The following is a 26769-nucleotide window of genomic DNA, read 5'->3' on the forward strand; positions in this document are numbered from 1 at the left end:
AATAACTTTACTTACTTTTACTTACTTACATACCTAAATAATCTTGTAAGGAAATGTGTGTTTTACCTCTTGAGCCCATGTTCAGCTGTTCCTTCAGGGCTTGATTTTGTCCCCAGAGAAATCGCACCTCATTGACCAGATGACCGGGGTCATCATTGCCATGGATGAAGATGTTGGTAGCTGCTGAATCAAGGATACACACTCATCACTTATCATATTAGGCCATAGTTACATTGTATAAATGAAAAGGCAGACAATAACTATGAGGAAGATGAGGACAGTGCTTGATTTCACGTGTGTACCTGGATCTTTCTCCACCTCGGCTAACCTCTTCTCCAGCTGTTCCCTGAGACAGTCGTTGGTGCGGATGCTCTCCTCTAATCGTTGTCTCAAAGTTCGTATTTCGTGAAGATGTTCTGCCAATAAGTCTGACAGAAAAACATGACAAAAACAAAGTGTGGTGATTTGGTGTTGCAAATATCAAAATTAAATTTTTACAGACAGATACTGCGATTTGATATGCCATATACATATTTTAAGTTATGTTCTAGTTCAATATTTACTGTGTAACTGATTAAAAAAAAAAATGAAGGAACATTACCAAAACATTAACTGCATGTACATTTTGATACAAGGATAAAAACATTAAGATATAAATGTCCCACGTTTGAGTTCCATTTACATATAAAATAGAACAAAAATAGAATTAAAGACTACAATTAAACTGTAGTCTTTGCGATTTGCATTGGGATTTCTATTTGAAAATGATTATTTTTCAGCTCAGAGTCCAAGCACTAAAGGCAGAGGTAATATTAACCTGAATTCATTGAGCGAGGCTGATCCGCTGCATTCTTTGCCGCAGAGTCTCCATCTCCTTTAAGGGCTTCTGTCTGGGGTCCCGACCCCTCCTCGCTGTGGTGAGAGCTGCTCTGGGCCATAATTGACTGATGCAGATCCAGTTCACTGCGCAGGGTGGCATTGAGCACCTCACTGCATCTCAGCTGATCTTGCAGTTGCTCGTTTTCTCTATGGAGGTCCTGCAGACTGGACACACCTTCCACCTGAACTCCGCCTACAGGAGGAGGGACAGCTGCTCCCATCCAATCAGAGGAATTACTCTGGCCTAGACATGTACAAAAAAACACACATAGGTATATAGATTGACTATGAAAATGTAATAAATAAATTCATATTTTATTATTTAAAAACTTGTTTTGGCATCATCTTGTTGTGATGCACACGTAAAACAAGATGACCACTGTAAAGTCAGGTGCTTGCAACATACATTCAGGTAGAATTGAGTTAAATATGAGTTTGGGTGGACAAGCCTCTGTGCAGGAACCTCTCACATATCACCCCCCCAAATATCCTTCACTATCTCTTTTCCTGAGAGGAACACAAATTTAAAGGACTGAACCAGATAGGTGCCACTGAATAATGCAAATTCCAGTGGAGGTGGATTGAAACTGGACACCTACTTTGTCCTTGGGCAGTCTGCTTTGTTATTTGGGATGCCTCAGTGACACAGAATGGATCTGAGTGGAAAATGAGTGCCTTTACAGGATGCGACTACACTGACTACGCTGCAGACAAAGTAATCTCACTTACATTGATGCAAGAATAGTGGAAAATATGGATATTTAATCAAACAGAGTTAATCACAGTTGAGTACATACTATAACCTGGTTAGGCCTAGTATCTTTAATTGCATCTGGCTAACACCAAGTCACAAACTAAGTCCATTATTAAGACTGTTTAAGTGGTGCATCTGTAAGTGCTTACTCTGAGCTCGACTGCCACCTTGTGGGCTACAACAGGAGGAAGAGGTCCTGTCAGTGTGGTGCAGATCAGTGCGAGAGCTGTGGTGGCTGCTTGGACTTTTGGTTCTGAACTGGCTCTGCAGGCTCTGAATGATACGGTTCTTCTCCTGCAGTTCCTTAGTCAACCTGAGAGGACGAAGAAAAGGAGGAATGAATGAATCATGATAATATCAGTTTGGGTGACTTAGTGTAGAAGAACAGCTGGATTCAATTTATCACAGGATCTTGCTGGGTTACTGAACGGGAAACACAGCAAAACAAATACACAGATATAGGATCCACACCAAAAAAGAGAAAATCAAAAGACTGAAAGTATAAATATATGTATATATATGTATGAAATGTCAAAGAAGTTTCAGTGGAAACACACAGCTGGAAAAACATAAAAAAAAGGAGGTCACAGCAAACACCATGCTGTCTCACTGGATCACACCCACTCACAGGTCCAGCTGCTCCCTGGTGCATTCAGCCAGGGTGAGGTTTTGCTGGACGAGGACGCTGATGTTCTGTTGCAGCAGCTCTCTCTCACCCTCTAGCTCCAAACGCAGATTATCTAACTCCTGCTGGATTCTAGCTGGGCTGTCAGGAGGATCTCCAATGCTGTCCTCATAAGACAACTGAAGCTCCCCAAGACTGTCCATGATAGTTATACTAATGAATGTATGCAACTATGATTCTTATTTAATGACATAAAACACTCACACTATCAATTGTTCACACAGTAATTCGACAGAAAAGTAAACATTGCTGTGCGAGAAAAACCTAAATTAAATAATTTTAAGGTATAAGGTAAACTAAGATAAGATAATCTTAGATAATCCTTTATTAGTCCCACAACGTGGAAATGTACGTACTTATTTTACCGTATTACTCAAAGCTTTATACTATCAATAAGAAATGTATTTGTGTAATACATGTGTATTTGTGTTCTTTGTTGATGTCCTCATGACTGGAGACACTGATGACCCCGTTGGGGGCAGTGTGACCTTAATGTTTTGATTGACACACAGAGAAAATTAGGTCAACAGTAGGGAGCTATTCACAACCAACATCACATGCTTCAACAGGGATCATAAGGCAATTGGCTGGATGGAGTTGTGTGTGTCTGTGTGTATTTGTTGCATTACTACGTATTCTTCAAGTAACTGAAAGTAATGGGTTCTGGTGCTTTATTTGAAGCACTGACATAAAATGATACTTAGTGCAGAATTTATGACTGATAAGTAAATAAGAGTCTTCAAATCACTGATTGAATTGTGCAAGATGTTATTTACTTAAGCTAACCTAACCCAACCACTTTAATTACCTTTTAAACAATCCATTTGTCTGTAAAGCATGTTAGATACAGACACACCAGCTGCTTTTTCTTGAATTTTAGCCTGTGTTAAACCATTTAGAATAAACCAACTAATTAGAATAGCTTTAAAAGTAATAGTAGTTGGGAAGATATGAAGTTACAGCTTAATTTAGGATGAAGATTGGAAACAGGAGAACACATCTAGCGCTCCTGTGTGTAATGAGAACACAAAACGTGAAATGTAGAGAAGATAACTCGGGGTTTGAAAAGGGTTGTGCGTGTATATGATTTTTTTTTTCTTACTTCCTAGCTGACAATGGACAAAGACAGACGAGTCTTATATTTAAATGAGTTGTATCGGTCTAAGAGTGTATTTCCCAAAATATTGAAGTAGCCCTTCAAAGCATGTTAAACAACATTAAAATGTACCCAGCGATCTTAAACCTGACTATAAGATGGAGTGGACAATTCTGGAGTAACTTAATTGTGGCATCAACAATGGGCAGAATGAGTAAGAGATATACCTGCAAGACAATTCTAGAGCTGCCACGTCCTCATTATCCAGATGAGACTCTCCTGGTAGACAGAGGAAAACATGCTGTCAAAGACCTGTCAGCTAAAATCAATTACAAATTACTTTCTCTGCTTTTGGAATGTCAGTTTTCATAGGACTAACACATTTCCTTCATTATGCTTTCTTAATATTGAGATTATCATAAATCACTTAAGTGTGTGAGCAATGTGGTTCTGAAGAATAACATTTCTCAAATGATGACAAATACAAATATCAACACGGCTGTAGCTACCTTTGTGCAGCCGGCCCTCTAGTCTGTCCACAAGACTCAGACTCTTGTCCAGCTGCTCTTTGACCACTTCCCCCATGTAAAAGTCAACCTCACTGGCCTGCAGCAGCTCCTTGAAGGCCTTGCTCAGCTCTTCCAGCTGTCGACGCTGCAGAGCTCCTAGTCCGCGGCTCTCCTTTATCTGCTGCCTCAGTTGTGACAGCTCTCTGGCCTGTGACTGTACCAGTGAGTCCAGTCTGTGGGGAAGAAGCAAGAAAAAAAAAAAAAGTAGACAGCATGAGTCAAGATTTTGTTCTCAAAATGTCTGTGCTGCTTTCAAGGAAAAATGGAGTGTCATATAATGCAATGAAAAAGACTGCTTACCGGGCAGGTGATGTAGAGCCACTGCAGGTCTGTGATTGCTGTTCAGTTGTGCTTCTATCCAGTGTCCTCTGTCTCTCCAGCTCTGTATTCAAATGACTTGTATTATCCTTCATTGCCTGGCTCTCTCCATGCTTTTTGTCCCTTTGCTGCCCATTCCTGTGGCTCTTACGTTGGCTGTGGTCCTCCTCCTGTGTCCCTTGTTGTTCCCTGATGACAATCGAGGGCTCAGAGGTGTTGGCAACAAGATCACTGGAGAGAGAGTTTCTACGCAGAAGATTCCGCATTTGGAGGATGAGTTTGGTCTGGTTTTCTAGCTGGACCTTCAGTTCTCTCACTTGTGCCTGAAGCTGGAGAGGATCCTTAGAAACACCATACTCATCATAAACCTGGAGGCTTTTCAGACTGACCTGAGAATAGACAGGAGATGGTAAATAATAAAACATCAGTTTGCCCTGATATTTTGGTTTATACAGGTTTTTACAGTGGCTTATTGCAAGTAAATAAATAAAACTGACAGTATACTGTGTGAATGTAACTTACAATAAGCACTTTTAAAAACTGGTATTCATTTTGAAACCAGATGATGCTAGCTAATTAAGCTATTGTTAGCCGAGTCCATTAAAATACTAATCATCCACAACTATCTATACTTTTTTTTTTTACAGTTCAGCCCGATGCACAATGCTGAACATGAAATTCAAACTTTGACGGATGGATACTTTGTTACAGGTGCCAAGCTCTGAGTGCAAATTTGCTGTTTATTGAATTATATGTTGAATACCTTTGCTGAGCTGAGAGCTGGGGAACTAGGGTATGGGGTGCTAGAGTTAGAGTCCAGGTTTTCAGTAGAGGAGTAGGTGGTCTGTTCACATTTGAGCAGGGAAGGCAGGCTAGATGCACTGCAACTTGGTTTCACACCAACCTCTAGATCTGGCAAAATAAGAGACAGATAAAGTCAAATGATGAACAGAAAAAGTACAAATGATAAACCCCCCCACTATTGATGCAGACAAAAGACTGAAGAAGACAAAAGTACAAGGTTAATGAGTGCTGGAAAGACATTCCCAAACATCAGAGTGAAAACATGCAAGACTATGGCATACAAATTGAGGAATAGTACCAAGAAATACCAGATTAAGGGCTGGGTCATACTTTCCACATGTGCTCAAAGGTCTGTGTGACATAAATTTCATAATTGACTAATTTCCACATTGGTCTACATGGATGAAGCTTTGACTGTGTGCAGAAAATGTATGTCAACTGCGCATGGTCCTTGTAGCGCAAGTTTCCATGGAAACTTGCTTGAGGTTGTATTAGGAAGTGAGCTTCATACATTCAATTCAGCGCTCAACTAGCAAAAACAAATAAGGGCAATGTCCTGGTGAGAAGTTGCTACTATAAGTACCATCTTTAGAGTACTAGACTAATGCAAACCTTTGATAAAATGTGAACAGAACTGCGGCACAACATGTGGATATGCAAAGTGGTTCTCCATGGAATGTGTTCAGTATGATCCAGCCCCAACACCAGTAGAAAAACTGTGGTTATGAGACCCAAACGGAAAACCTTTCTCAAGGTGTTACAGTTGCCTTTGTTCAATCCTCATGCACACAAAAGAAGAGAATCTATATACATTTGAGATTAGTGTCCACTCAACAGACAGACATGCAGAGTCTGTCCAGAGGCCGTCTACCTGTGCTACTGCTCTCTTCCCTATCGTTCTCACTCTTGCCACTGGTTTCGTAACCCAGGTCTTGCAAATCCACCTGCACGCCTTTGTCATCCTGCTCCAAAGCTGACATTAGAGGCAATATATATTGAGTTAGGAAGAAATAATTTAACATGTACAGAATATTCTCTCTTCTTTGTGGTGTTCCTAAACAATCCAGATTAAAGGCAGGGTTAAACTTAACATGTCACATAATTACATACTTTTTACTGCTCAAGTGAGCACCTCTGCAAGTGTTAGCTTACCTTTTCGGGCAGTTTCAGGGGAGGTGAGAGCAGTGGCCAGTTTCTGCTCAAGGTTTTTACATGCTTTCTTCTTCTCCCTCAGTGCTTTGTGGAGAGTCTCCAGCTGAACTTGAACATCACGTGGTAATCCCTTGCCATCCTGCCTGTGGGCTTCACTCTCCTCTTTACGACACTTCTGTTCTTGTAGGGAAGCCTGCAATTCAGAAATCCTGTGGGAGAGGTCAGTGAAGACCTTGAAGAGAAGGCACAGATTGTGATGGGGGTCTCTGTGAAGTTGTGCCTTTGTTCTAGCTGAAGAAGTGGAAGAATTGCAGCATGATTTGGTGGATTCACCCAGCTCTTCCATCTGTAAGATTCTCTGAAGTTCATCCAAATTTTTCTGCAGGTCAGAGGTGATCAATGATGATCTGGCAGAAGTCATGGATCCTGGACTTGTACAGTACTCTGCCAGAGAAGCAATGGCAGATGATGTTGCACAAACGCAGTTCATTAGAAATTTAGTCTTCTCCTCATTTAAACCATTATCATTATCAGAACTTCCTGTTGCCCCTTGGTGTTCCTCTAACCCCAGTTCTGATGTCATCTCCTTTGGGCATTTACCATCCTGGCCAGCACTATTATTGTTGTAGCCCTGGTGATCAGCAGCATCTGTTGCTCTCAGTTTTTCCTTCAGCTCTGCATTAAGCCTGTTCTGCTCCCAAAGTGCCTCCTGCAAAGAGTCAGCATGTCGTTGCAACTCCTCCATAGAGTCGCCAGAGCTTACACAAATAACTCTTGGGCTCCCTCTCTTTGGAGATGCATTAACCTGGTTTAAGACATGCTCTATCTTCAAGCAAAGATCACCGATTTCTGGATTATTATCTTGGCTGTCAGAGGAAACTATGGCTTTCTCTGCTATGTTCAGAAGCTCTATAAGCTGGTTGTTGAGCTCCTCCTTATTCTGTAGGGCTTTCTGCAGAGCCATGCATTTACTGTGGAGGGCAGCATCTGAACCCACAGAAACAGTACCTGTTCCTGAACTGGTCTGTGACCCAAACCCTCCCTGACTGTCCAGACTGCAGGCTGTCAGGTAAGCAATTGTGGATTCTGCAGCCTGTAAAGCCTCAACATACTCGTGATTAAGTTGTTCCTTTTTCTGAAGCTGAGCATGGAGCTCTTCCCAGTCAGCAAGCTGCTCAGTTAATTTGTTGATCAGGGTTTCTTTCTCCTGGCACTCCTGGTGCAGAAGCTCTAGCTGAGTGAAAACAGCTGAGTCAGCTTCAGTCTGTCCAGATTCAGAGCCCTTGTCCAACAGTGTACCTATCTGGAGTGATATCAGAAAGTCAGAGTCTGCATGCGGTTGCTGGTTAGATGAACAGGCATCATCTGAATGAAGGTGCTGGAGTGCATCAGTTCTCAGTTGCTCAGAGCTTTCAGGCACACTGTTGCTGCTGGTTGCTTCAACTCTCGGTCTCACAGGAACAGGAATACGTGATTTAACACCAGTCTACAAATTAAACAGGACATCAGCCATTAACAGAGTTTATGGAGACAGGAAAGTGGTATGTTCATCAATTACTATGAGTAGTAGTAGTAGAACCAAATTTACCCCATGCTTTGCAACAACCCGATTTCCACTCCTGTTGTTGGGTTGGACTACAGTTTGTGAACTCTCCATCCCCTCTACAGAGCTGAGTATCAACTCTGTTGTTGTGATGGAGGTCATCCCATGTGACACTACTTGTGAGTTCCTCTCTCCTTTTTCATTTGACACCTTGACCTGCAGTGTTTCTGCATTCTGTCTCAAGTCAGCCAGTCCATCACTGCTGTGCCTGGAGGTATCTGTGCTCTCTTTTTCTTTACACTCCGTAGATTTTTGTTCTTTTAAGAGACCCTGTAGCTCCACATTTTCTGATTTAAGTCTGAGTAGCATCTCTCTGCAATAACAGAGATCTGATTAGTTAACCAGTTCTTCAAAAGAAAAGAAGGATCTGGAAACTGCTGGAGAAGACTTACCTTAGTTGCGAGACTGATGTAGCCCCACAATCATTCAGTAGAGTTTTAACTCCCATTGCATCTCTGTTGTTCTGTTCTCCTTCTCCAGTGTCCAAAGTGTTGCCAGATTGAGCATGCTCTCTACTCTGTCCCAGGCCACTGTCCATACTCTCATCATTCAAGATCTTTTCAGAAAATGATATTGTTTGAAAATAAGATATAAAAGGCATAGAAAAACAGAATCCCCAAAAGTATTAACATGTACATCTTTCATACCTGTCCGAGTTTCATGTCTGTCTGACTCTCTTTTTCCATACTAGGGTGATGCTTCTCTTCACTGTGTGCCACAAGTTGTGCGTCTTCCTGCGTCTTCTCTAGCTGCTAGAGTAATGGGATGGGAGGCGAGTATGACACACATGGCTTGGTAAAAGAAAAACTTAATGAGGGAACAGAATCCATAAAAGACTGCACAGCAACAGCAGAATGGTATGACGTGTCTAATGTGGCATGGCGAGGAGAGACCATTTTATGGGACACAGAGATAAAAAAAAAAAAAACAGGGACTAGTTAGGGAAAGGTGAAGGATAGGAAAAGTAGGCATCTTCTACTACAGACATGAGACATTTGTTAGAGAAATAACACATACATTTCCACAAAGTAAAGAAGAGAGAAACAAGCTAGACAGAGAAGAGGTCAAGGTGTAGCTTCAAAGATTAGACAGGAGCTACTAAAGGTGAATGTTAGACAATGACTCAGACATGATTCATCAAGTATCTTCCAATAGCTGTGTCCTCAGTTGTAACTTGTAGGAAATATACTTTTGACATGATAACTTTTGACATTTGCATCCATGTTTTGTGTTATCTAACCTGTTTCCAGGGGCTGGAAACGTCTTTGTCTTCCTTTTTAGAAGCGTCATGCTCCGACTTCTCCAACAGTGACAGTCGGTGCTGCTGCTCATTGTTTAAAGTCTGCAGTCTGCTAACACAATCCTGCAGGTCCAACACCTACAACACAGAGGTACAATTTTAGTCATCCAAATGTCATTCCCGTGTTTTGAAGACACACCTCGCCAAACTCATAGATTCTCTTAATACCGTTCAAAAAGCTATATATTAACAAGCATGAGGGGCACTACTAATGCAGTTTTACTATTATGATTATTATTATGTTTTTAAAGCACTTTACCTTCTGCTTGAGCTCTTTTGGAGAGAGTAGAGACAAGCTGTCATCCTGCCCCTCTCCCACACATATACTCATGTAGGAAGTCTGATCACCAATGAAACTCCAAGTGTCACCTGCAGAATAGGAAAATATAATAGAATAGATCTTTATTGTCATTGCAACAATTCAACTGTACAATACAATGAGATTAAGTGCAACATTATGGTCACTAAACATCCAATCTATTAAAAGCATATAAAACTGTTTATGTAAACGATGAAAGGATATTAATTACTTGTGTTAGTGCAACCTTCACTGGTGCCACCAACTCCTCCACCGCGGTTCTGGATTGCTCCTAAGCGAGCCTGCAAAGAGACATTCCAGCGCTGTGCATCTTCCAGCTGATGTCTCATGCTCTCAAGTTCTTTAGGATCAATGACGTCCATACCTGAATACATAAATAAAAGGTTAAATGCCACTATGTCTCCAAATGACAAGACGATTATTTTTATTTTAAAGGTAATTATGATATGGTGCAATAAAACAATTTGCAATTGAAAAAGTATTAGTTATGATAAAATATTTCCAGGATGCACCACTTGTTCTTAAAACTTTATATGTTTTACATTCATAAAAACCACACATATTAGATCAGATATATAAGAGAATAGAAGACCAAGCATCCCTGTGTCTAATCAATGCAAAATTATGAAGTTTATATGGATTTTGAATAACACCTTTATTATAACCTGGGATTTGATGTGTGCCAACATCGTTGAACACATAATAAGTTTCCCCTATTAATTAAAATTCAGTATGTTTGTAGAAGAAAATAAGCCAAAAAGCTACATTAAAAAAGTAAATAATTCTGATTATATAACAAAAATATGACATGTGGAAATGTAATCAGAGTTTATTACTGTGCTGTAATCAGTGCAAATGTGAGCCTGAGGCCTGTTACTTACAGTTGACCTAATTATGCAGCCGACTCTATTTGGAAGGGGGCGGGGTATGAACATGCACTTGTGCACACATGCGTGTGGATAGACCCTCAGGTGAGTTGGCTTAAACTACCTCAGCATACACTAAGTGACAGAAAGCGCTAATTTCATGCTTTGGGATGTTTTGCAGGGACACATTTTCAGTAGAACTACCCTATAGAAGTGTACACTATTTTACCTCAAAATAAAACCTTTAATTCAAATGTTGTTGTATAAGGACATGCTAATGCAGTTGAATATGATTTATGTGACAGACAAGTGGATTCTTAGATACAAAGGGTGATGGGGGTTATTGAGCTGATGCAGTCAACAGAAAACCTGGTATTTTAATGGAAATGTAAAAACAAGCAGACACTGGTGTTAAAAAGTGAGAGACAGAGAGAAGACAGGCCAACAGAAGCCTTTATTCATGCTTTATGTAAAGGAAAAACAAACTGTGTGGGTAAAGTATGAAGCCTTTACATTGAAAAAAGGGAGAGGAGAAAACATGCAGTGACTCTAGTATGGACAAAGACATGCAGATGAGAACGTGATGACGCAAGTAAATAGAAGGTGAACAAAGAGGAGGTGAGAAGGGACCAGGTGTTCATGCATAAAGTGAAAGAGAACAGGATGCATTACTAAAGGTACAATGGACAATGAAGACAGATTTATGTGTTCTCTAGGAACTATAGATTTATATACTGTATTTCTGTGTACTGTTCTCATTTCAGAGACAAACATGCTGTTTACTTTCATGTTTTTTCTGTTTTTGTTTTTCTTTCATTCACTCCCCATAGTCATCTACGACCCAGTGTGACTGCACTGCACCTTCTCTGAGTTTGGCTCGGTGTATCTCTCTCTCCAGGTCATCCCTTAGCTCCTCATTAGTTTTGATGCTCTCTTCGAGCTGCTGCCTAAGCAGCTGCACTGCTGTCAGCTCCAGCTGGAGAGCATGGAGACGCTGGGCACTGCAAATCACACAAATATGAACTCAATTATATTTATATAGCAATAAAATGTACCTATTCAACAAAATCTTTTCATTCGCACTAATTCAAAGGAAATATACTGTGACCATTACCCTTACCTGTCCTGCTCTTTGACAGTCCTGACCAGGCTAGAATAGAGCTGTTGTTCAGCTCTTAGGGCTTTGTTCAAAGCATCATGCTCCTGTTGCAGGGCTATAAGGGTGGGCAAAGCCTAAAATGAGACAGAAATTGAAAGGGCAATCATTTTAATATCAAAAATTTATGTGTAAAATATTCAGATTTCTAATATTGTATTCAATAGAAATGTATTTTAAACTTTTATATTACTTCTTGCTGGCTGTCTCCACCAATCATGGTTCTCTCTCTTTGTGGGAGCCCAGGTAATGACCTTTCCATGCCAAAGCCAATCTGATCAATCTGATGTTCTCCTCTTTGTCCAAGACGCTGGTGAAGAACCTGTACCAGACAAATAAAAAAGGGGAAAATAATTTTTGGAAGAGACATGTCATGGAGTAACGGAATCCAAATGCAATTCTAAGACAAGCTCCTTATCCAAAGCTGCCATGTTTCCCTGAGGGAGTCTGAATCTGTGAATGGGGAGTCCTTACATTGATTATCTCATCCTTTGTCTTCAGGGTGGAAGTCAGTGACTCAATATTAGCAGTCTGACCTTCACTGCGACCCTCCAGCTCAGACAGCAATGACTGTAGCTCTGCCAATGAGATCTGCATAAACAAAGTAATGCAGGGGTCGGGATTACACAAAGACACTTCTTTGGAACAGTGTGCAACTCATGGCCATAATAACATACTTATAACCAACTGACCTTTAATTCATTCTCCCTCTTCAGGGCTTTGTTTAGTGCCTCGGTTTTCTGTGCTAGCTCCTTCTTCAGGATGACGACTGTCTTCTTGGAGAGTGGAACATTCTCCACACTATCTTCACTGTTCCTTCTAGACAGTTCAGCTGCTGTGCACACAGAACATAATCAAATATAAAATTGACATGTAATGCTGACATTTAAATATCCAGTGAGCAGTTTTAAAAGTCTTACCTTCCCTCTCTTCCAACTTCTCCTGCATGATTTGGATGGTTTGTCTAAGCTCAAACACATGATCCTGCTCCTCCTTCTTCCTCATCTCTGCCAGAAACTGGTCTCTCTCCCGACCACGCTGAAGCAGCTTCTGCAAAATTACAAAAGTATGAAGCTTTCTCACTCAACCATGTCAATTGGATACTCAAACCATTGTCCAGAAAATTAAAAAGGTTATAAAAAAGTAATCTATAATTGATTGGAATAGAGGGAATTTCCTTTTCTCGTTAGAAGCACATTTTACAGCCGAGTGACAGTGTTATATCCCAGAGGAGCTTACGTTGATGAGGCTGTCTTTTTCAGCAAGCAGAGCTTGGAGTTTTGCAGCCTCTAAACAATCCTCCTGGGTTTTTATGGAGCTTTGCCTGTCAGCACTGTCAAGTTGTTGCTGCCTGTCAGACAGCTGCTTCTTCAGTTCTTTAATCTCTTGAGCACGCTCAGACAGCATGCGGTTGTAGTGTTCAGCAGACTCCTGAACAGACAATTAACAGGTCAGGCTGAGTGAGTACATTTCTAGGTGATGTGTTGCCATACACACATTGTAAAGGCACATTAATCAACGAGACCATTGAAAATATTTTTTTAAATAAAATGATGACCTTGAGAAGTTGGTCCTTGCTGCTAATTGTAGCCAACAGTCCTTCCACAGCAGTTTCGTTGTCAGCAATCAGGCTTTCCCTGGCCTTCACAGCCTCAGCTAACATAGCCTCAGTGAATTTTAACCTCTGGCCCATCTGTTCAGCAAGGTCATGTGCATGAGTTTGTGACTGGCTCAGCACTGATTTGGCTAATTCCTATAAAGAATTAACATTGACACATTTAAAACAAGAACTGTGTCACAGAAACATCTAAGGATGAAAAATAAAGTTAAAGACTCTATGATCATGAGGGTGTAGACTGACCTCCATGTCCTTTGTCTTGCCCTCCAGAGAGAGCTGCAGCTGGCTGATGATGGAGTCCTTTTCTCTCAGTGATCTGTTAAGGTTATCTTCTACATCTTGCTTGGCTCTCTGCAGGTTTTTTAGTGTATTTGCAAGATGCTGCAGCTCCACATCTTTCTCTTTGATTAGACTATCAAAACTCTAGAAGGAAAAAAGCATGGCTTTATAGAGATATAAACTTACATAAACAAGTAAAAAAAAAATTAAAAATAAATCATATATATGGCCACAGTTTTCAATATTCCCCCAATGAAATACAGTGACACCACTCACATTGATGGTTTCCTCATTGTGAGAGAGCAAGTTATTAAGCCTTTCCAGGTCTCTTTCCTTCTCCCTTAGAGACAGTTGCAGCTGGTGAATCTCATTGTCTTTCTCCTCAATGGCAGCAAACTTTTCATCAAGCACTTGCTGTCAGAGAACAAGAAAATCAGAATCAAATTATAACCACCATAATTAGATTACCTGAAAAGGAATGCGTACCTCCAGAGCCTTCTCCTTTTCTCTCAGTCTTTGCCTCAGCTTGGAAAGCACATTATCGTTTCCTCCAGGGCTTTTGCTTCGTTCAAAGTCTCCTACCATATTAATGTACTCCTGATAAAACAAAGAAAATCAATAACTATTAACACGCATGCGTTCAGTGGTATATATTCCAATCTGGATTTGTTTTAGAGTTGCCTGTAGCTGCTGCTCTCTATCAGCCAGGGTGGAAGTAAGTCTCTGGATGGTGACCTCATGGGCCTGCAGTTTTCTTTTGGTTTGATCCAGCAGCTCCTGGTACTGCTGCTCTAGAGCCGTCTCCCTCTCCCCGATCTCACCACTTAGCTTTTTCAGCTGATTATTCAGATCCTGGAGTGGGGAATTATAATATTGTAACACAAAATATTTTTGAAAAGGAATATTTGGATTTAATAAAGGGGAATTGAGCATCTTACATTCAGTGCTTTGTCTCCTTTCTTCTTCTGTTGCTGCAAGTCCTCAATTTCCACCTCCAGCTGGTCCTTTGCCTGCTGCAAGTCACCCAGCTCTTGCTCCTTCCGGTCCAGGGCACGATGTAGCTTTTGAACTTCAAGCACCTTAGTGTGGTGTTCCCCTTGGAGTTGGGCCAGCTCTGTTTGCTTTGCCATTAATAGGTTTTGGTGTTCCTCTGCTCCCTGGTGGAGACATATAAGAAGAATGCATTTTTCCAAAGTCTACAATTTGTAAAAACATTTAGTTCTTACCAATGACATGCATAAACACACAGAGTGTGAGTTAATAAATGTTTTATTATTATAATACAAAAAGGTTTTCCTTCCATAACAAGGTGAGATGCTTACCTGGTATTTCTGCAGTTGGGCTTTATGTGCTGCCTCTCTAGCCTTGGCTAACGCATCATCCCTGTCCTCAATCTCATGACACAGCTCTGCAATCTGCAACACACAGAGAAAAACAGATATGACGATATTTATAAAATCAATTATTATTAATACGGGTCATATTAACAAAAACAAAAAAAATATATATATATATATTATTAACCATACCTCGTTTTCCTTTTCTTTGAGGACATGAGTCAGGCCCTGGATTGTTTTGTCTCGTTTCAAAGCATTTTTCCTTTCCGAGTTCAGTTCAGTCTCCTTCTCCTCCAACTTTCCTGTTAGGGTCTGTTTACATCACATTAAGGTGTTGTAAAAAGAGGATACATCTCCAATTTAAAGATATTGTTTATTTCATTGTCTCTTTGTACCTTGTACTGATTCTGAGTATCCTCCAGTGTTTTTGTCAGGTTGTCATTGGTGCTTTTTGTTTGCTTCAGTTCTTCAGTTAAGTGCTTAGTGATGGTCTCCAATCGGCTAACATCCCCCTTCTCCGGAAATCCATGAAAGACACAAACACACAAGAGAAAACAAGAGGTATTTGATTAATTAAGTATGTTTAGCAACAAAGCTGTTGTCTGTCACAGCTCATTACCGGTGCTACAATGGTTTGCCAAGCTGGGATTACTGATAAGAACTACCTCCACTTTGACAGAGGTGTATTCATCATCAAATTCTTCTGTAAGGTCATGCAGAAACTTTAATTCTGCCTCTTGATGTCTGAACTTGGTTTTCGGTTTGAGGTGGTGAGTACTTAGCCTCTTCAGGACAGGAATGCGGCTTCCTGCAGGAGTAGACAACGGCTGCTTGGAGAAGCAACGCAAGACCTGGATCAAGTCAGAGATCACAGATGGCTGACTTGAGGAGCTGTAGAGCAGAGCTCGGGCTTGAATCTTTCCTCTTGGCTCAACAGAGGTACCAGAATGTCTGGTCACAAACACTTTAGACTGTCTGACATTCAATTTGACTGGAGGTACTGATGAAGTCTCAGAGGAAAAGTCTCGATTCAGCAACTGTAGGGATCTTGAGTGACCTTTGATTTCAGGTCGAAGCAGTATACCCTTATGTTGGACAAGGTCAAAGTAGAGGCTCTTTGAACGGTGGCGAGTTCCTTTTAGACCAAAGCTCTTCAAAGAGCCATCAAGCCCTGCTCCTGAACCAAGTCTGCTGCTCCTGAGACCAGAGCACCCAAAGGTTGGCCCTCTACCAACTATTCTATCCAGACTCACACACCTTCTCATGCAACTCTCAACTTGGCCACGTCCAATTTCCCCTAACTTCAGTCCTTCAGAGGATCCTTCATCAGGACTGCCCACCACACGGGACCTGGGTGGGGTCTTGCAGCGAGCACTCGCCACATCACTCTTGTCCAAGCTTGGGTTGTTTTTGTTGTAGATGTGGACAATGCACTGGACGAGGCGTTCTTTTTCTGCCTGCAGCTTCTGGATCTGACTCATGTGTTCATTCTGCAGCTGGTTGATGTTAACGTCACACTGTACCACCTTCTCCAACTGGAAAACGCATTTCCCACAGAGAAACTCGCCACGACCATCTCGAGTCACCTCCCACTCCAGCACATGGGACAAGACGACTTGCAGCTTGCTCTGTCCTGATGAGCTAAAGATCCAGCGACACTGGCTGCCCACTAGACGAACACCACATATACGACACCGGTCCCTCATGGTGTCATATAGCTTTCTGATGTATCCAGCTTAAACGTAAAACCCTCTCCCTGAGATACAAACTGTCCAGTGACCTAATGGTCCTCGACCTGCCAGCCATGGAAGAGACATCTATAATTTTCTCACACTGCATCTGAGAGAGAAGCACAGAGTGCAGAGCACTATAAGCCCTAAGCCTTTAATAATCCCTGCTCCCGCCCCTATTCCACTCTCCCCCAGACATTAAATCAGATTAAATCCTCTAGGACTGCTGCAGTGATCTGTATTATGGACAATGCCAGAAAATCTCCATAAAATAAACTTCCAAATGCCTTGATCAAAAAAATTGCTAGAAGATTCGAGTAGGGCTATGATGAAGTATTGTTTTCATAATCACTTAATATGTCAATTATTTTCTTGATTAATTAAGTTGTTTGGTCCATAAAATATTGAAAAATATTCATCAAAATAGTGGATGATTAATTAAGCAATGGATTAATAATCGATCAATTCATTATTCCTGTCACAAAAAGTAATTCCAGCACAGAAATTCAGTGGTAAAAGCATTTTTCTCAGTCATTATAGCAGATTCCAATACTTGCAGCAGATTATTTTGTTTACTAGTATCAGACAAACATTTGAAGGTTACACACTGCTGCAATTGTATAATGGCCATAAATACCTCACAGAGGGACTATCTTCAGACAGCATGATAATCTAGTCTTAACACTGTGATGTCAGTCCAACAACAGGGCCTAATGAAGAACCATGGACATTGGACACAACGCAGCTAACAGGTTTCTACACTAAACATCAATGCAGTACTTTCACCACCCGCCTTCATTATGTTTTATTTCAGTTTTTCAAAATGACGTAGGAAATGTCAGTTTTGTACACAATTTCTAGAGCTTTCTTTAATGTTTAACTACCACCCACAGACATTTAAATAAATTAGCTAACACACTTAATGTTTAGAATGTGTGTCATGAACAGCCCCAAAGCATCAGCAACATAAGACCATAAAGCAAGTATAAAGATAACATTACAGAAGAAAAGGAATGATAATGATCAAATAAATGTTTGCTAAACCATTGTATGAAGGATCATGGAGTACTGAAGTGATTACAATATACAAATGTCATTCTAAGACTTTCATGGTCCAGCAAACTCAGACGAAACAACACCAACCTGGAGGTCAGGTGTCCTTTTGTCCTTCTCACTATGTAGCTCATCCCTTAGTGCCTGAAAGAAAACAGTCAAAGTTGAAATACATATAACATCAATTTTATTTCACACTGTGCTGGATCTATGTTTTAGTTATTTACTGGGTGGAGGAAGGATGGCAATATAGCTTTGTGAAATATTTTAGCACCATTAAGAAGGGAACCGTGAATTTGACTTCTGTATTTAACCCATCTTTTATTTTTTTACACCAGTAGTGATCACAAACAAACCGCTGGAGCAGTGAGCAGGATTGCATTTTAATCAGTGTACAAAAGTCATACCTCCAGTTCCTGATCTTTCTTGGCAATGAGATCAGACAACTGTTTAACGCAGTCGGCTGATGGTGCATCCATCTGTTGGTCTGCACCTTTCTTCTGGTGGATTAAAGCTTCCTGGTTCTTTACAGTGATCTTGAGCTCCTCAATGATACTGGAGCAAGAATAAAACACAAGGAATACATTTAGCTCACAACACAAATAAAAACATGAATGTGTCTGGGCTCATCACTTGTGTTCCTACTTGTCTTTTTCCTGCAGGGCCTGCTGCAGGTCATGGAATGGGCTGGGGGCCGGAACAGGGGTGAAGGTGCTTTGTGGACCCACGGCTTGGAGCTGCTTCTCCATGTTAATATTCTTACGCTTCTCGTGCTCGGCAATAGCTGCCATCTTCTCAATCTCTCCCTCTGATGCTCTCAGACACTGCCGTAAGATAAAAGTCAGACAACTAATGAAGCCAGTGTTGATTGTTTTGGTCCTGCATTAGAACAATTTTCTTCTAATGTCTTCTGCAGATAAGAAGATGACGTTGTTTGATTATGTCAACAATGAACACAACGTAAATATGACCAGTCAAACAATTTGAAGACAGGATTTGAGCATAAAATAAATAGTTTAACTAAGGATGATACAAAAGGAGTAAAGCAATACTGTACATCACCTGTGCAAATTAACACCAACGTCAAATATCAAACCAATAGTATTAAATGTAAAGGTAGAAATGTTTGGCTCACTTGTTCCAAGTCAGCTATCCTCTTGCTAAATGCATCTCGAATAGAGTCTATCTCTCGCTGAGCTTGCTCTCTCAAACGCTGGGGCTCTCCTGATTCTCGACCGGCCAGACTCTCCAATGCTTTCCTAACAAAAAACAAACAATAAATGGAGATTGGGTGAGTACAAATTCAGCATGGGATTCCATGACATCCATCTGCCAACTAAAATGGCACCAAATGTGAATTTAGCCCACTTGGATGATCAACACAGTAGGACTGCATAGCGAACACTACTTACGATGCAGAGACTAGCAGCTCCTGTTTCTCTGCCAGCTCCCTCTTCATAGACTCCAACTCCACCTTGAGCTCAATGTTCTACAAGAAATCAATATTCAGTTTATAATAACACCAACTGCACATCTGGAGTCAACATAGAAACACTGGCTTAAACGGCAAAATAAATTTAAAGATTCTTGGAAATTGGTCTGCATGAAAGTTGCTCTGCTAACGTTGCCAGATTAATAAACCTCAGAGTTTATCTTGGAATGAGTTTATGGAGATAAAATTCACTTGAAATAATAAGGAAAAACAAAAGAAACACAAGTGATCCTACTCCTAAAGAGGCTAGAAGATTCCAGCAAAGTTACATCTTAATCCAAAAAAAGCAACAATGAAAAGGGCAAGAGCCCTGCTGTGAGACCATAAAACTGGGATTTTGGTGGAGCAAAACTCAACTGGGCGAAGCTGTGATGTCATCAAGTCACAGCTGGCAACACTGAGTCACATTCAACATGATAAACATGTATAGGTTTAAGCATGGGGTTTTGCACATTTGAGTTAATACAATACCGTTTTGAATATGTCCTCAGTGGAGTCGTCACATTTCTGTTGCATGCGCTCCTCCATGAAGTAAATGCGCAGCTTCAGGTTAAAGTTTTCTTTCTTCAAAGCTGTGATTTGCTGTAGACAAACGAGACAAAAGCATGTCAGAAAATAGTTGAAGAAATGTTGTTTTTTTGCATGAAAATGAGCAAAATTGAATGTAATGTTCCTTTACTGATGTAAAAATAATGGTGTGGTGAAAACCAGGAAGACATGTTTAAATAGCAGAAAAGGAGCATGTGTAAGGCGATTGTTAAAGCGAAGGGAGGCCTTCATGCATCATTTGTGTGTGTATGTGTGTGAAGTAGACTGTGCATCATTGTGCTTCAGGCTCAGAACAGCCTACATCTGGTAATGGGGGTTGGGGTGGATGGTCAGAAGAGGAGGTAGACGTCTAGACCCCTCTTTCAAGTTCTAATCATGCTGACAGCGAGGCCAAAAATCTGAGCATGCATTCCACTTAAATTGTGAAATATAGGCTTCAGCCCACCTCAGGCCTCTTCCTCCAACCACTCTTCATCGCTAATTCACCATAAATGGTCACATTGGCTTGGTCTTAGTCATACAGAGGGGCAGGTTTAATAATCGTTAAAATCCTGTTTTGTTGAGGTGGGGATGGACTTAGACCTAAAACTGCTTAGCTTAGTGTTAATAACTGGATAATAAAAATAGGTACTCCAAAAGAAATTTGGTTCATATAACATAAAACCGTGATGCAAATCACTTACATTCTCATAGTCCTTCATGGTGAGCGCTTTGCTTGGTGACATCTTATCAGGAAAGGACGGGGCTGTAAAACAAAATCAATTTTCATTGCTTTCTCTTCCAAACTCTATTCTGTTTACAGGACCAAGTCATACTCATAGTTGTCTTCATTCGGTTTGTCTTAAGGAGAAAGAGAAAGAGAAAGTAGTGGTGTTTTTAAACAGCAGAGCAGTGAGACAGCCTCTGGAGTGCTGCCCTGTTTGAAGCAGCTGAAAGCGGCGCACAGCTGATCATGTAACACTCGTCAACAACCTATTTCACAACACTAACTTCTGATTCATAGCATGACGGCCTACAGAAAAAAACACATAACCCCCTTGCACTTGGTTTGCTTGTTTATTAAAAAGATGTTGCTTTTCTTCAAGGATTCAAAGGCTTTATTGTCACGTGCAAAAAACATTACAAGTTGAAACTTTACCTCATTATTATACATTGCTATCATGGCTGGGTATCATTTTTCTGCTGTTATTGTGATATAATAAGAAGATGATATAATAAAGAGAGAAAGAAACCAAAAACTTAAATGGAGCATTGAATATGATAGTGCAGCATCAAACAATAATTTACTCTAATTATTAAAAGAATGAAGTGCAGAAGATTAAATATTATATGTATAGATATAAAAATACATGTAATCGACAAAATTATATTTACTTACATCAAGTCACATAATAAAGCTACTTTCATTGTAAGCCTATTTATTTGTGTTCACGCAAAATGCGAGCATATTTATGAGCAATTACATTGTTTCACAACCTGTGTGCAGCTTTATATCCAAATATATATCTTGTATATATCCTAAAGATATCAAGGTATTTAAAAGCCATATTGCCCAGCCTTACCTTTAAGCTTGACAGAAATATTAATTTGATTTATATGGTGATATATATATATATATATATATATATATCGATACCAAAAAAAATTTAAAAAGTATATCGTAATAAGATTTTTACCCCACATTGCCCAGCCCCATCTACAAGGATGAAAAGGGGACAGGAAACACTCTCTTTCTAAGATCACATTATACTGTATACCGTCATCCTGAATTACACTCAGTGTATACCATGAGGTCAAACCTATTTCATTTTGGTCCCTCTTAAAATACAATTTTAAAACGCACTATGTGCAACATCTTTGGTTAAAATACTGAATGAAAACATTTTCCTTTAACCTGAATCAAATCTTATAGCCACATTGATCAGTAAGTTTCAATTTCTTATAAACACAGCTGATGTCACAGTGTGACACAGCAGTTTACATACCCTAACTACAAATTAGTAATTTACTGGTTTGTGTGTATTGTCTAGCACTGAGCATATTGTTGGCACAACATGAGCTTGATGGCGAATTAAAAATGGGAGAATGAAGATCATCCAGCTAAGTCTTTATCATGGCTTAGGAGAGCCAACTGAGGGAGAGAACGGCAACAATTCAGGAGTAGTATTAATTAATACACTAGGGAGGGTCACACCTGAGCAACAAAAAATAACTAAGAGACAACAAAAGAAAATTTGCCATACCTGTCATGCTGTCTGTAGAATAATCACCAGCATCTATGGAGTCTGGCAGTCTGCAGCTGAAGACAAAATCATTTTGTTAGTGAGGCAGCCTAAAATATCAGTTAAATTTCAGCCACACTTAATATAAAAGCGTGGCTTGTAAGAAATCAGAGAAACCAAAGCAAGATTTGCTCCTAATCCAAGCAGTACACACATACTCAGATTATTATGGTTTTTGAATACAGGGCCTGCATTACTCACGCTGGCCAGTTCACTGAGCCCTAAGGACGCTCCATAAATAGCTTAAGAATGACTCCCTTCTGCTTCATTTACATCCACTCTGGCAAAGCCTCACTCCTGTGTCTGTGTGTGTCAGTGAGTGTGAGACCATGTGCCAGTGGCAGCCTAGCTCTCATGTTCAGACAGACAGGAGGAGGACAGAATAACAGACAAACCATTGGAAGGAGAAGGCTTTCATTGGTAGACAAGTGGACTACTGTGGCTGTGATTAGCTACGCATCAGACAGTGATGGGACAGTGATAGGACAGTGGTGTCACTCACATACACGGTACAATGCACAAAAACATTAACAACACACTTTCAGGATCACATTAATACAAAAGGAATCAGGGCTGCAATAACGGATAACAAAGCAGATATATCATCATCACTTGTAGCACATGTAGTAATGCCAATTGTTAAATATTGCACACAGGTCATCCAGAAATGTAGCATTAAGAGTAAAAGGACTTGCACTAACAAAAACATGAATTATTTGGCCCCAGCGCTCATGTTCCTCAACCCTGACCTTTGTGTCTAATAATATGATGGCCTGCATTAAACAACTTCCTGCCATGCCATACCATACCTCCCGTGGCAGTGGAAGTAGAGAGACACTGCTGCTTCTCTTATACACAATGTTTCTCTGTGAAGATCAACAGTCATGCATTTCTTTTGTATTGTTCTATTGGTACTATAAACTACAAAGTGATAGAAACATATATAATCAATTATATAATAAAGCAACAATTTCTATATGGTGTTATATATTTCTAAACAAATATTTGAGGTGTCCCAAATTTGACTATTGATCCATTATCTCTAGTTTCAACCCTTATTTATAGCTCCCATAGTGTCAGATTGCAAACAAAGCCACAATGACACAGCTAATTCACCATCTCTGTTTTGTTCCAGCAACATGTCACACTGAAGAAAAGCAAACTAAAAATCAGACCTTTTTGACAATGTAAGCAGCTGCAAACACTGACTTCCTTTTTTTCCTCACTTTGTTCTGCTGCTAGCTGATAAACAGATCACTAGCAATTATTAATTAAAAAGACAACAATAACTGAAACAACACTCATATTTTTTGGAAATTAAAACAGTAAAGCGTATGAGCTTTCTGTATTGCCAAATAAGTAATTTATACCACACCTATCGTTTACATCTTGGATTACTGAGGCAGGCTTACCACCTGGATGACACAGTACACAGCTGGGCTAGGAGTAGAGGAGGAGGAGAGTCTAACCAAGGGCACTACAAACCTAAACACAGATATGCTACAGGACTAGTTTTACAGAGGAGCAGAAATAGTTAAAAACAAGCTATATTCACCAAACAATATCCAACAACACTCACTGTGTAGCAGAGCCAACAGTGCAGGGTCACCTACCACAGTCACACTCTTCACGCATGTCACAGAGAAGATGCGGGGAATAAAACAAATAAGAAACAATTTAAGTCCACATTTTTTGCAAAGAGTGCAGGGAGACGTCGCTGCAGCGGTTTGAAGCACGCTGAAAAACTGGCTCTGATCATTTCCGCTTTCTTGCACTCTATGACACTATGAATGACAAGTCAACAAGCCGACCCACCAACTGCAGCAAAACCACAGCAACAACCAATGAGCTGAATATGATTTACAACGGTAATGACAAGCAGCAGCGAATCTGTGCATGATAGGCTTCTTACACTAATGTCACTCTTTGGACATTAGTGTGGGGAGGTTAGGTCATTTTTGAATACGTTTCCATAATGAATTCAGTATTATTATTATTATTACAACAATAATTACTTTGATTTAGTCTCCATTGCATTGAAGATGCACACATTGTCATCTTACAATGTGCTATGTATATTTGCATTTACATCATGTGTGAATCTTATCTATCATACCCTTAGCCAACATTTAGCTTCTGCTCGTATTCACTATTTATTATTCAGCGTGCTGCTATGTGAGTCAATATAACTTTCTCCTTTAAATTGTCTATCTCTAACGCGTTGGCAAAACCCTATACTGTTCATGTTGTTGAATATGTCACTGCCGACTATTCAGCTTATTATCAAACTACTATACAAATGTAAACAGTAGCATATTTTTATATATGTGAACATCATAGCAAAATGTCAGATGACCTTAAGTGCCACGAAAACATAAATGCGTAGTCTCATACTCAACATATCGTTACCAAAACCACACAAGGCAGATGCAGCTAAGTAGTAGTTGTGGTACACCAGAAATAATTCAACAACATAACAACAGCAGGCAATCAGTGTTGTTCCAGTTCATAGACGGGGCCCACACAGCAGCAGCTACTCACATTCGTGTCTAACGTAGCCTACATGCTAGCTAGCGTTAGCTCGCTAAAATATCGTTAGTCGTTTTACCTTCCGTTGATGTCAACGGGCAGTGTCACGTCATCCCCCACGACGGAGTCCATTATAACGCTTCACTTATTGTGTGTTAACGACAGAAAACGGTGACATTTCACCAACCGGACGCAACGTAAACTTCGAAAAGCTGGGCGGAATTCAAAAGAGACCAGGCTACCGCCATCATGATATGGTAGACGTCACCACTGCGCACGTTGGAAACTGGTGCTGCTTTCAAGGCGTGTAAGGAAAGTTTCAAATTTTTAGGGAAAATCCTCCAGAATATCCCATAGAAAAATAAATAATAATTTAATTTATATTCAAAGCAACAAAAAGTATTATATATGGTTGTTTTAAGAATTGCATTTCATTCGACTGCTGGAATTGAATAGGACAGTTTACCACAATAATACTGTTTACAATATTGGACACATGCTATTTTCCAGTAACACGAAAGGCAGCACAACGCGAGACTGACACTATGACAAAGCGATTGGCCACAACAAACATAATGGGGAGGTTCATAACCAACGGATCAAAATAAGGCAGCTGGTATATTTTGTATGATATTATAGTTTAGTGTAATATTTCTGACCTTTAAGTACAAGTGTTATGTACTTTTCTTTATTTGGGCATTTATGTGCTTTTCTTTATTTGGGCATCCTTTGACACATGACACTTGTCATGGTCACACATCAGGACGACTACTGTTTAAAAGAGACACACAGAGACATTTGAATGAGAAACTTAGGCAGTTAGTTGACGTGTGAGACAGTCTCATCCAGATGTTACCTTATGTTATGTATAATGTGTATGTATGTGGTGAGCAGGGTGGTGGCTGTGTTGCCTGGTGAAGCTGCATAATTAACACTCGTTCCAGTGGATGGTTTAATTATAACATTTGGCAGAGACACAGTCAACAATAATGACTACAGTATGTGTATTATTACCATGCATTAAGCAAAGTTTGGGATTGGCCAGAAACCTTCTTGGTGCAAATAAGCTGTCACACGGAATCAGTCCATAAACCCATAGCGACACCGTGTGGTGTCACTGTTAATTTCAACAGGGTTCGAGTTTGTAATGTGATCCAACACATTATTATTAAGAGTTTAAGTTAAACACATACAACTGGATCAATAAAGGTTGACAACAACAATTAATTGTTTTCAAATCAAAATTGTCCATGTGGCAAAATGTGTATGTAACTTATACGTAGCCTATAACTTTTTTTCTCAAATGTGTTTTTTATGATTGTTCCATAGGGCCTTGAATTGACTCTTTGGTCAAATAAGGTTTTTTGAATTCATTACTATCTTTAAGTCATTAATAATTTGATGGTGTGATGTGACAATGATCTGTCACATTTCAACACAGTAAGTTATTGTTTTTTTTCTTACAGCAAGGGTTGTCAAACGTATGGCCCCAGCAGTGGATTAATTTGTGAAAATGTCACATTATGATTAGAAATACTGTATTTTTCAGTTTCAGTTGTGACTAAATGTTTTGTGCCTTTTTGATCCACTGTGATCTGTAAGTTGTAATGCACATGTGTAAATGAGAATATTGTTGAAATAGCACTTATTTTTCTTGAGAAATTTCACATTGTTCATAAATGTTAAAACAATGGCAACAATTTGGAGTCCTTGTTGTTTAATGGTTATTGTGCTATTATTTTACTCGTCCAGCCCTCTTGAGATCAAATTGCAATGTATGTGGCCCTGGAACTAAAACAAGTTTGACAGCCCTGGTTTAGAGTATATTGCCATCATACAGGCGATGGTCTCCATAAAGTCTTGGGTATTTGTGAAATTTCGAGGTGACAGGGGACATTCACATTGCAGACAGAGCAGTAAGTGCAGGGTCAGCATGGGCAAAACAGCATTTTTCTTTTCCACAGGCCCACTAATAATAATAATTAATCTGGACATGTGCTCAACACATCCTCAACCCCTGCCAGTAAATCCTTTTATCCACTCTGCTGTTTTTGTCAAGACATGAGCTTTGTGTGTGTTTGTGCTAAAGCATGGTGGCTTCTGTTGTGATAGCTATAATAGAGCAGGACTTTATGTAACAATCCAGCAACCTTGAAATAAAAATTATTAAACATTATATGATCGTTGGACTGCAAAAACAAGTTTCCTTTGGTGTCCATAAAAATAATTGCTTTCATTAGGAAAAAGAACAGTTTCTTACCTGCTCTCTCAAATTAAAGATATGCAAATGCACCTTTAGAGATTCACTTGCTTATGTAAAAATGATTGTATTATATTATGCAGCATATATGATATGTAAGTCTAGCCACCCAAACAGCTGAAAATGAATCATCCACACC

At 39.9% G+C, this 26769-nt stretch overlaps 1 protein-coding gene across 16 annotated transcripts in view; it reads right to left on the bottom strand.

Moving 5' to 3' along the window:
• cdk5rap2 (CDK5 regulatory subunit associated protein 2) overlaps positions 1-24629 on the bottom strand; it is a 53953-nt gene extending 29324 nt beyond the window's left edge. For 3 of the 16 annotated variants that reach the window (XM_058617923.1, XM_058617922.1, XM_058617933.1), the window contains exons 1-33: positions 15401-16469; positions 15131-15250; positions 14928-15047; positions 14721-14813; positions 14337-14555; positions 14080-14250; positions 13885-13995; positions 13675-13812; positions 13363-13542; positions 13060-13254; positions 12741-12932; positions 12422-12551; positions 12194-12336; positions 11976-12092; positions 11695-11823; positions 11466-11578; positions 11207-11346; positions 9691-9843; positions 9420-9529; positions 9101-9238; positions 8508-8612; positions 8253-8416; positions 7846-8173; positions 6258-7743; positions 5977-6078; positions 5065-5213; positions 4284-4690; positions 3924-4156; positions 3642-3693; positions 1783-1946; positions 818-1123; positions 303-428; positions 67-183 (exon numbers count right to left, since the gene is read on the bottom strand). In XM_058617923.1, coding sequence (XP_058473906.1) covers positions 67-183; positions 303-428; positions 818-1123; positions 1783-1946; positions 3642-3693; positions 3924-4156; positions 4284-4690; positions 5065-5213; positions 5977-6078; positions 6258-7743; positions 7846-8173; positions 8253-8416; positions 8508-8612; positions 9101-9238; positions 9420-9529; positions 9691-9843; positions 11207-11346; positions 11466-11578; positions 11695-11823; positions 11976-12092; positions 12194-12336; positions 12422-12551; positions 12741-12932; positions 13060-13254; positions 13363-13542; positions 13675-13812; positions 13885-13995; positions 14080-14250; positions 14337-14555; positions 14721-14813; positions 14928-15047; positions 15131-15250; positions 15401-16441 — 7492 coding nt within the window. In that variant the 5' untranslated portion in view covers positions 16442-16469. Of the gene's footprint in view, positions 1-66; positions 184-302; positions 429-817; positions 1124-1782; positions 1947-3641; positions 3694-3923; positions 4157-4283; positions 4691-5064; positions 5214-5976; positions 6079-6257; positions 7744-7845; positions 8174-8252; positions 8417-8507; positions 8613-9100; positions 9239-9419; positions 9530-9690; positions 9844-11206; positions 11347-11465; positions 11579-11694; positions 11824-11975; positions 12093-12193; positions 12337-12421; positions 12552-12740; positions 12933-13059; positions 13255-13362; positions 13543-13674; positions 13813-13884; positions 13996-14079; positions 14251-14336; positions 14556-14720; positions 14814-14927; positions 15048-15130; positions 15251-15400; positions 16471-17608; positions 17663-17925; positions 18074-18163; positions 18343-18653; positions 18778-18930; positions 19008-19481; positions 19593-20242; positions 20305-21802; positions 21859-22042; positions 22110-23420; positions 23561-24449 lie in introns of those variants that run through there. The other 13 variants (XM_058617934.1, XM_058617939.1, XM_058617932.1 and 10 more) reach the window with 13 other exon arrangements.
• Positions 24630-26769: the final 2140 nt, after the last annotated feature.

This window comes from Solea solea, chromosome 19, assembly GCF_958295425.1.
Source record: "Solea solea chromosome 19, fSolSol10.1, whole genome shotgun sequence".
In the NCBI taxonomy this organism is placed as follows: Eukaryota; Metazoa; Chordata; class Actinopteri; order Pleuronectiformes; family Soleidae; genus Solea; species Solea solea.